This window comes from Portunus trituberculatus, chromosome 41 (assembly GCF_017591435.1).
Source record: "Portunus trituberculatus isolate SZX2019 chromosome 41, ASM1759143v1, whole genome shotgun sequence".
Classification (NCBI taxonomy): Eukaryota; Metazoa; Arthropoda; class Malacostraca; order Decapoda; family Portunidae; genus Portunus; species Portunus trituberculatus.
This window is the reverse complement of record NC_059295.1, coordinates 27,548,228-27,559,461: the sequence shown is the minus strand read 5'-3', so window position 1 is coordinate 27,559,461 and position 11,234 is coordinate 27,548,228. Positions and strand designations below refer to the sequence as shown.

At 44.5% G+C, this 11,234-nt stretch overlaps 1 protein-coding gene across 1 annotated transcript in view; it reads right to left on the bottom strand.

Moving 5' to 3' along the window:
- Positions 1-589: 589 nt before the first annotated feature.
- LOC123516900 (solute carrier family 52, riboflavin transporter, member 3-B-like) overlaps positions 590-11,234 on the bottom strand; it is a 26,992-nt gene continuing 16,347 nt past the window's right edge. The window contains 4 exon segments of the mRNA XM_045276649.1: positions 590-1,170; positions 9,738-9,856; positions 9,859-10,684; positions 10,779-10,985. Coding sequence (XP_045132584.1) covers positions 976-1,170; positions 9,738-9,856; positions 9,859-10,684; positions 10,779-10,985 — 1,347 coding nt within the window. The 3' untranslated portion in view covers positions 590-975.

Here is an 11,234-nt window from a genome sequence, read left to right as displayed (position 1 = left end):
TAATAATAATAACAATAATGAGAGAGAGAGAGAGAGAGAGAGAGAGAGAGAGAGAGAGAGAGAGAGAGAGAGAGAGAGAGGGAAGAAGAGAGAGAAAACAAGGCAGTCACTATCACATGTAGCTCTGTCCGTCTAGAAATGCCTTTCATGGGTGTATTTTCAGTCTTCCATGGTGAAACTCTGTCCTTTTCTTCTTTGCTGAGGTTGACTGGATCCATTCAAATACTGCTCCAGGAAAATGGGGAGGCGAGGAAGGTAGACAAGAGAAACCACTTGTCAGAAACAGGAAAAGCAGCAGCAGGAGGAGGAAGAGGAGGAGGAGGAGGAGGATTAACATCAGTAAAGGCAGTAGTAGTAAAGGTAGTAGTAGTAGTAGTAATAATAGTAGTAGTAGTAGTAGTAGTAGTAGTAGTAGTAGTAGTAGTAGTAGTAGTAGTAGTGGTAGAAGTAGTGGTAGTAGTAGTAGTGGTAGCATTATTATTATTAGTAGTAGTAGTAGTGGTAGTAGTAGTAGTAGTAGTAGTAGTAGTAGTAGTAGCAGTAGTAGTAGAAGGAGGAGGAGAAGTTGCAGGAGGACAAACATCATTGATATGTATAGAATATTTTATTCTTAATAAAATATAAAGGATATAATAACTATATTGCAACATAAATATAGCTTAAATATAAATCTGGTACCTATACAGAGTACCAACATAACTACTCGTACCTACTTACATACATACATACATACGTACATATATATACATAATATTACACATATATGTGTAATATTAGCCTCAGTTAGTTCACTTGTACACTCAACGCACGCACATGATTCGTGCCGAGACAACATACACACACACACACACACACACACACACACACACACACACACACACACACTAAAATAACATAATTGCATTGTGGAGGAATCTTCCTGATATAAAGCATACACTTCTAGCATGCAATGTACAGTGGATTGGCGGCAGGCCCTCAACACGGTATGTAGGGCGTGAAGAAGAAGTACATGTTAACCAGCACAAACATGACGACAGCACCAATGGCGGAGCCCACCTGTGTCACGGCGCCACACCAGAACAACGCACTCTGCCCTTCCTCCCGCATCTGGTTAGCGATCTCCACCCTCACATAGCTCATGAGTCCCGTGAAGAGCACCCACGACAACACCTGCAAGAGGGAAAGAAAAGGTAAGTACTTTTTTTCAGCCCAAGACTTGTGATGGTGATGGTAAAAAGCGTTTTATAATTTACTTCTCTTTCTCTTTCATGTACGAGGGACACTGACCAAGGCCCTCAGAAAGTTAGAAAAAGGCCCACTAAAGTCACAGGGTTTTTGAGGCATTGAAGACTACTCAGTTTGAACAGCCCTACTTAAATATCTATCTGTCTATCTATTCATTAATTTATCCAGCCATCCATTTATGTATGTTTCTATCTATCTATCTATTTATCTATCTATCTATCTATCATTTTGTTTTTCTATCGTCAGTATTGGGTTTTATTGATTTTTTTGTGTTATCTTATCTATTTACATTCTTTCAGTGATTTCGTTTCTGAATCATACCGTTTTATCTTTGCGGAAGAGCCGAACTTGCAAAACGTGTGTGTGTGTGTGTGTGTGTGTGTGTGTGTGTGTGTGACCCGTGAGAGGCGGGGCACGAGGCTTGGTTGGGTGGCATGCCCTAGGCGTTAGGTAAGTTGTGATGCACCCAGACACCATCCCGACACGTTATATCACCTGCAGGCCCCACGTGACCCGGGCAGGCGGCGCGAGACCCACGCCCCAAACCGTTCCGTAAGGCCAGTCACGTGACACCAATTGAGTGACGCACAAAGAGAGAGAGAGAGAGAGAGAGAGAGAGAGAGAGTATGAAGGAACTGCCCCCGACGCATACATACATACAAAGATATCATATGAAAATGGACTCCTTTTGGAACACACACCGATCAGAATATTGCTGAGAGGACATGGAGAACAAATACGTGACGAATAAGTTCACATACACAATTCTAGATTTTTTAAAGAAACGAGCCGAAGTCAGACGATTGTTAAAAGGGTGTGAACCATTGAAGCATTGAATGAGTAAGCCAAACATTGCTCGCATCAAACACTCTTAAATATACGAAGATAGAAAAAAAAATATGAAAAGGACGTGAACAACAAAGGAGAGCATTTCAAGAAAAAGAAAATGCCATGATAGGATTAATGTAACGCCGCATGATTCCCGGTGGCAGAGAGAGAGAGAGAGAGAGAGAGAGAGAGAGAGAGAGAGAGAGAGAGAGAGAGAGAGAGAGAGAGAGAGAGAGAGAGAGAGAGAGAGAGGTCTTTCCACATAACCAGGATGAAGAACTTTAAATAGGAACCACATGGCCACCAAATTGTACCCCGTGTCTTGGTGATGGCAACAACAATGGTGCCATGCCCGTGCTTGATTGCAGCAGACGCCACCCATCACTATTACAGTCACGAGAGGATGAAGTTGCTGACACACGACCACTCACTGCTTGGCTGGCCTTGGCACACGTGAAGGCACAGCGCTGCTCATCTCAGTGCCAAATGAACCAGTTGTTACGGTGCCAACAATCTAATCATTCAGTCAGTCACTTTCGCTTTTCTACGATGAACATGAGCTGTGAATCTTAATTTATGCAAAAGTTTAATTACTTTGTGTTTATTTATTTTTTCTCCTGAGAGGGAATATTTGAAAAGCCACAAAAAATGATTCGCCGAGGTTTTCATAGTTGTGGCTCAGAATCTTTGCTAAATTGTTTTTAGTGTAATAAAACACCACTAAAATTTCACACAACTTCTAATACAAACGCGGTTTCTAGTTTCTTTTTTTCATAGATGGCTTTCATAGATATCCTTGCTAAATTGTCACTAAAATCATAAAAGCACTCTAAAAATAACAACTAACAACTAATAAATTTAGATTTTCGCGAGTGCTTGTTTTCCCATTAATGTCTCAAAATATTTTCTCAATTGTCATTACGTAGAAACACCATTGAAAAATAAATAAACAGCATCTACGTTAAAGACATATCGAAAGTAGTATAAGACGTTGAAACATCTGAGAATGCAATCCCGAGTTATCTTTTTAATTTCTTACTTTTTTTTTCCGCGAGTTGAACATCTTACAACAAAACTTTCCTATAACAACAGATTGCTTTACCGTGAAGTGAGGAAAGCTGCGTCACGGAAGACCCTTTAAGCCACTGTTGCGTCACCCGGATTTTAATTGTGGGGTGTGGACAATGAATACGAGGAACCATTGTGAAAGTCATCAGGAGAAAGAGAGCAGTCGCAAGGACGTGGCCAGCTCGTCCTATACAGCCATGCCAATCTCAAACTTGTCAGCGTCTTATTTCGTTTCAACAGGCTCTAGTAGGAGGTAATTGAGGAGGAGGTGGTATTGGGTGGTGGTGGTGGTGGTGGTGGTGGTGGTGGTGGTGGTTTCAAGGGTGTTTTCATGATTCCAGTAGTGATAGTTTTAACAATGACTCGGCACTGTCAGCGGGAAAGAACCCCATGAGAAATTTGACTAATCATCTGTGTGGCCTTTGAAGATAATCCTAAAGATTACAACTACTACTACTACTACTACTACTACTACTACTACTACTACTACTACTACTACTGTTACTACTACTACTACTACTACTACTACTACTACTACTACTACTACTACTACTACTACTGTTACTACTACTACTACTACTACTACTACTACTACTACTACTACTACTACTACTACTACTACTACTACTACTACTACTACTACTGCTGCTGCTAATAATAATAATAATAATAATAATAATAATAATAATAATAATAATAATAATAATAATAATAATAATAATAATGATAATACAACAATTGCTACTACTACTACTACTACTACTACTACTACTACTACTACTACTACTACTACTACTACTACTACCACTACTACTACTACTACCATAGATTATCATAGGTGGGACTAAATCAGGACAGAAAATGTAATTGTTTTGCTTGAGGAGACAAAGAGAATCACTCGCAATTGAGAGAGAGAGAGAGAGAGAGAGAGAGAGAGAGAGAGAGAGAGAGAGAGAGAGAGAGAGAGAGAGAGAATGAATACATTACCATTTTCAGAAACCAAAGAGAGGGTTTGTCGGGTCCTAAAGCGTGTTTCGAAAGAACATTGCAAGTATAGAAATCTTAGTTATCTGTCACTAGAACCGTAAGAATACCCTTAAAAACCAATGGCACTTCTACTGGAGGCTTTTGAAAGTAGTAGTAGTGCATGAGGATGAGGCGGAGAAGTGTTTCATATCTGTTGCTTTGCTCTCTCACCAGGACTGTTTTCCAAGGCCACAGAAATGACTAGCGAGGTTTTCAAGAGTATTTCTCCAGTTGATAATGAGGAAATCTTGTCACTCTGCCTCTAAACCTGTAAAAACACCTTTGAAAACTCGTGTAAATTTAAATAAAGTTGAAATAGTGGAGGTGAAACACAGAAGGGTTTGAGAATCCGAGCCACAGAATATGCCCCTTCACTCAACGAGAACAAAACACGTGTCTGAGATGCTAGGAAAGGAAGTATCCAGAAATAAAAAGTAAAAGTAGTAATTATAATTAGGAAAATGAAAATAGCAGTGGTTAGGTTAGGTTAAGTTGAGATAGGTTAGAAAAATAAAAACACAAGCGTTCTGTATTTTGCGCTAATCACTCTTTTATCCTGTTAATTCTTCTCTCGTTACTTTTTTTTCCCTTGTTAATTCTTTGCCATTACTTTTCATGTTACTTCCCCCCCACCCGTTACTTTCTACCCTACAGTCGTGCCGGGGAATCATTTTAAGTCAACCTTCCGTAAGTAGCGAGTGTTTTCGTGGTTCCTCACGTGCTGGAGACCGTGACTCCGACCATAAGAGGTGACGGAATGGGTGTGTGAGTGCAAGGAGGAGGAGAGAGAGGGAGGGAGGGACAGAATGGAGAGAGAAAGAGAGAGAGTGAGGGAGGAGGGTGAGGAACGGAGGAGGGGTTGGAGGGAGGGGGAGAATGAAGAGTGTGAGGCAGGAGGTGGAGGGAAGGGGAGAATAGAGACAGTGAGGGTGGACTGGAGGAGGAGAGAGTGGGAGGGAGGGGAGGATGAGGAGAGTTGGGGAAGGGGGTGGAATGCCTTACAACAATGGTGGTGATGGTGGTGATATAAAGGGGGTGGTGAGGTCAGTAATGCAGCGGAGCCTGATTCCCAAAGTAAGGGTATCGTAAGCCACGCACGATACTGAGAGAGAGAGAGAGAGAGAGAGAGAGAGAGAGAGAGAGAGAGAGAGAGAGAGAGAGAGAGAGAGAGAGAGAGACAGGCAGACAGAAACAATACAACCTTATCTTAGCCAAGCAATTCTGCACCCCACTCAAAGTTTATACCAAGCAAAGCAATAACAATAAAGAACAAACACCTCATCATAATGGCCGTAAACAACACGCCCTGAGAGATGAACAACGGAACACTAACTCGACAATCACATAGGCACACCATGGGAAAGAAAATGGGACAGCAGAAGCAATGCCTACAAACTCGCCTTCCTCTATCACTATGACAATTTTCCACGCCCACAGAGACGACTAACCGGATTCTCAAAACAGTTTCTCCTTTTTAATACACTAGAAATCTTGCTACTCTATCATTACTACTACTATTACTACTACTAGTACAGCTACTACTACTACTACTACTCTCTTCTTCTACCATTCCTACCACTGCTCATTTGAAAAGGAAGGGAAAGAAAAAAAGAAGGAAGAGGAGCGGGAGGGAAAGGAGGAGGATGTGGAGGAAAGAAGGGATGGAGGAAGGAAGGAAGGAAGGAAGGAGGGACGAGAGGGAGGGAGACATATAGAGACCAATTCATGTTTTAAATCCGGGACAGGAGGGAGATATAGTTGAGTCGTGTTCTCTCTCTCTTAAAAACACGAGTATCTTCAACTGGAGCCTTTGGAAAACAGTGATGGTGAGAGAGTAAAGCGTTTCACAATACGGGCCACAGTACGCTAAGGAGGGGAGGCTACACAGGCAGTATGTTGTAAGAGGAAAGACTCACGAGGCACATTAGGGCCACACACGCTGCCAAGAGGGTGTCGAGGGGGAAGAACGGGGCCGAGGAACCTGACCTGGCATGCGCTGATGGCCAGACACACGAGAGCAGTACTTTAGCTCCCTCTCATTACACAGCAGAGAGAGAGAGAGAGAGAGAGTAGAGGCTAAAAGTAAGAGATTAAGGAAAGACATGCAAGCAGAGAAACTGATTAGGAAGTGATGAAGAAGCTTTTGTAATAAATAGGAAGTCGATCGTTTGTCCTGATATTTAGCGGCTGTAATACGTAAATACGCTTAATACGTGAATAGAGTATACATGAGACCCTTATTATGATCGTCTTGAGAGAGAAAGAGAGAGACTTGGAACTTAAAGCTGTGAATGTGCGGTTAGATAATCACAAATTTTCTACAGTATGCGCTAGAAACACCACAAATTACAACAGCAGAAACAGACAGCACAGCAGATAAAGTAAGTCGAGCAAGGACTTAAGACAAGGCAGACCGCAATCATTACTGACTAGAATGAGAAAGTTAGCAAGAGAAATAAATAAAACAACCAAATATTTATCTCGGTCAGTGGTAACGCGCCCCTTTGATAAGTGAAAACCGAATCTGCTCAAAGTCTCGACAGAAGTTTCGAAACGTGAACTGGACGAAGCAGTGAGTCCCGCCAGCCACCAGTCTGTCGCGGGAAGCTGATTTAGACCTACGCATGTGTATTTTTGGCTTTGTGGCGGCGTGTGCTTGACGTAAACTCGGATCAGACAACCCATAGTCCTCGATCTCATGTTTTGAAGGACATCTGCGTCTCACCACTTCATTCAAAAGCCTCTACTAAAAGCTACATGGATTTTTTACGGTATTTCTGTATTTCAAGCGACATAAGTAGATTTCTTCATTATGATCAGGGGAAACACTCTAGAGAAGCCGACTTATTATCTCTGTGACGTTTGAAAATAGACGTAGTGACAGCAAAGCCTTTCTGAACTAGACCTAAAGAGGAATGTCAGTGTGGTTGATGGAGGCGCGCGGAGACGAATGAGGAAGAGCGGTATGACGGCGCACTACTGATTAAGGAAGATATTTACTCCGTCTCCCCTGCCAGTGGTTGCCTCACGCCGCGGTGGACGCCAAGGTCTTCCTGTACCCCAAGGTCTGTTGACTAGTGACATTCATTTCCTCATGTGTTGTTTGTGTTGTCGCTTTATGGGAGTGTGATGATATTGTTGGGTTAATTACTGCATATCCTTTCCAAGCTTGCGTGAGTAGTTCCGGTGTCTTGCCATGACTCGTTTGACTATAGGTGTCTTGCGGTGTTTTGGTGATCACTGTGGATATTCAACAAGTCTTCTGTTCCATCGATCTAAATTATCACCCCATGAGAACTCTACTAAAATTATCCATGGCTTGAATGGAATTCGTTACAAAAGGACATTGACACGTTGAATTTATATACCTCAGAAAGACGTAAATTAAGACAGTATCTGATAAAAGACTAAGTGGTATAGATGTAACAAGGGTAACATTAATTTAAAATAGGAGGAGTTATTAGTTCTAAAATAGGATGATAGACGAATGGAAGAGACTCGGTAATGGAGTTAGTGTTGAGTTCTCATGGAGCTTTGAAAGAAGAGGTAAATTTACAGTTAGACCTTTACAGTTAGGTGCTTGACTTTCTTCGTGGTATACAGTGTGAGGAGAGCGTTCAGAAAAGCAGTAAAGTATGAGAGAGACCTTCTTCATATGACCGTTAGATTATCAACTCTTTTCAGTACACGAGGCATTTTTTAAGACTTCATGTAATCTCAGTCATTACTCAGACAAGACACTAAAGAGATTAGCAGACAGAGATGACTTTGAACGCTTTCAGAAGGATAAGTCTAATCTACATTTGAATAAAATCTTGTGATAATCGGAATAAAAAGAGTCAGATGTCGTGGCGCTTCTGTTCCAAGACGTGTTTTCATATTTATTCTGCTCACCACTCGCCGATTTTGCACAGCTTCAGAAACTTATGTGGGGATCAAAATAGTAAAGACTGTGCATTAATCTTTTGACCACCATGTGCATTAATCTTCTGACCACCATAGACCCTTCCTAATATAAATAAAATCGTCTAATCATACCCAAAACTCGTGGTAAAAAAGCGCACCAGTAGTGAAGAGGTGGAGTGAGTTATAACACTGAAGTGAACAGGAGGAAGTTCGCAGTGTGACTTACGGTTATTAGATACTTTGATTCATCTTCTCACTCACACACACACATCACTCGTAACCCCCTCAATACTATGACGCGTTTCCGCATTCATTCTCCTTACTATTTGGTGATTTTATACAGTTTCAGAAACTTAAATGGGGAATTGAAATAGTGAAGACTCTGACCTTTAATCTTCTGACCTCCATAGACCCTTCTCAATGTCAATAAAATGGGCTAATCGTGCACAAATCTCGAGGTAAAAATGTGTCCCAGTACTGAAGGAGTTGATCTATTAATGTATACTCACTCGCACGCTTGCATATTTTCATTTACTAACACATGCTCTCTCTCTCTCTCTCTCTCTCTCTCTCTCTCTCTCTCTCTCTCTCTCTTTCTAAGAACCGCTCCTCCTCGGATGTCCTCTCCTTCGTTATGTCTCTAATTCAGGGTTTCGGGTCAACGGCTGCGTGACCTCTGTCTTGGAAAGGGAAAGTGACCACCAACTAAACTACATCTGGTTTCTATTATATATTACGCCGCACCACCCCGCTGTCCCTCCACTGCCCACCCTCCTCCTCCTACTCCCCCTCCTTCTCCTCCTCCTCCTCCTCCTCCTCCTCCTCCTCCTCCTCCTCCTCCTCCTCCTCCTACCACCACTTTTACGAGAATTCTACATCATTAATGGGAAAAGAAGCAATCTAAGACCCGGCTGATGATCTCTGAAGTATTGCTGATGAAAGAACGTGAAATCGGGGCGAGGTGTGTTCATCTCTGGGGCAGCGGCGAGGAATAGTCATGTCTCGCTTCTCTGGCGCTGCCATCGCCACTGCGACGAGTGATTGTCAGGAGGCTGTTAGAGAAGTGGTGGCGGCGCGGACTGGTGACTATTATCTGATTTGGCATATAAAGTGAAAAGTCACATCGGCATAATAGTAAACTAGGCATCTCTGGTGAGCGTTGATCACTGCCTCTTGTCACACATCACTGAGCGGCGATGCCCCGCGGCGGTGGTGCAACAGCCGCCTCTTGCCTTCCCCACAGTGACGCAGAGAGGCAAGGTCAGTGTGGGGAAAAGTCTGTGTTCTCCATGTAAATGCACGGTGACTGTTGTGATGTTGCCTGATCATTTACACAACAATAATTACAGAAGACGTGAGGTGTTTTTGAGCACGAGCTGCACAAGGCTGGCAGTGAGTGGTGAACGTTGTGCTGAGGTCATGCAAGGAATTTATTTGCTCTGAGATAAAGCACTAGCCAGGTCATGTGACGCCGGTCAGGCGACAAGAGGAACTGTCGTGAACCGAAATCTAATTTAGGCCATGAGGATCTGAATACTAACATCACGTGTCACAGGATTGCTGCCGCACGAGCCTTGCTGAAACCTAAAGCTTTCCTTTCAGTACAAAAGAGAATACAAAGCACCCATCACCTGCATTCATTGAGACACTTAATGTACACTTACCACAAGGGCCTCGCCCGCGGTGGTGCCCATGAGTGGGGGGTGAGGGCTGAGGACTGCGGTGGCCAAGATGTAGGCAGCAAGGAGGGACCCCACAAATCCCATGAGCGTCAGAGCCACCTCTTGCAGCGCGGAAGCATCAGCGTCATGAGTGCCGCAACGGGGTTGGCCAGGGCGGAGAGAGTCACGGCGAGGTGGAAGGCCACGTTCCCGTAGGCGCCGCAGGAGAAGGATTGGATTGACGGAAGGACGCCATTGGTGAGGCTGCAAGCCCACGCCTGTCCCGCCAGCATGAGCCAATACACGGAAGGAGTCATGTTTCCTGTCATTTTGTTCACGCCGCCGTAGTTGGTCATGAGCTGCGTGTTGGAGTGGGAGGTCTCCAGCGCTTCTACACTGTTGTTTGGCGAGGGCGAGCCTGCCCGCTCACTCCTGAGGCTGGGCAGGTGTTCCAGCAGGGTGAACGCCGCGCTGCTCGCCACCATCATCGCCATCAGGAAGAAGAAGAATCCAGTGACGGAAAATCTTGGGTTCAGAGTCACGGGCTCTAGCTGAGTGTAGTTCAACCCGGAGGTCTCGTTGAACATAGTGATATTTTCACACTTGGCGTTCCCTCCCACTCCTTGTATCAAGGCCATGAGTGCCGGCAGCAGCCCTGACAGGCCTTCCCCCACCAGGTACGATGACAGGTAAATCTCTCGCCAGACGGCCATGTAAGGCAGGAAGAGTACTGAGGATGTACAGTCGACGAACGCCAGCAAGAACACGAAGGACAGCAGGGCAGTGGAGTGCTCCACCCCGTGAATCCAGGAAGTTTTGTGCCACAGCAGCGCCAGCAGGAGGGAAGCGAGGCTGCCGAGGGCCAGTAACCCGTACACAACTTTAGCGGGACGCAGGCCGGGCCGTAAACTCCTCAAGATGGAGTACGCGATGGGTCCTATGTTGGCCACCTAAATGAACAAGAAAGCATTACACACTGGACATGAACATTGTGAACAAGACTATGGAAATCAAAGCGTGGAGCATTAAAACAGTACTCGTTACCTGAATGATGACGGAGAGGTAGGAGGGCAGGTTCCAGCCTTCGGGCAGGTGTAACACCAGCAGAGGCAGCTCAACCCACATCCCGTTGATGGCCACCCACGCGCCCACGCCGAATATCATCGCCAGCAGGTCCACGAGGGGCCGCCGGTCCACTCCCGTGAGTCCAGTCATCCTGATCCGCCTCGTCAAGGGGGTCCGCTCACTCAACTGAAACAACACCGTCCCCTCACTGAGTGTCCCAGTAATGGTGGTGTCCGTGGTGGTTCAGTGGTGTGGGGAAGCTGTGTGGCGGAGGAGCGAAGGATGAATGGCTAGGCTGGTACTGTGATGATCGTGGGATCGAGTTGAGGCTCCGAGCCCCGCCACTGTTTAGCTGCCTTTGGTATGTCACTAAGTAGTGTACTGCCACGTCAGTTCACTTGAATATCAAGTCATTTCTTTCGACAGAAATATCCG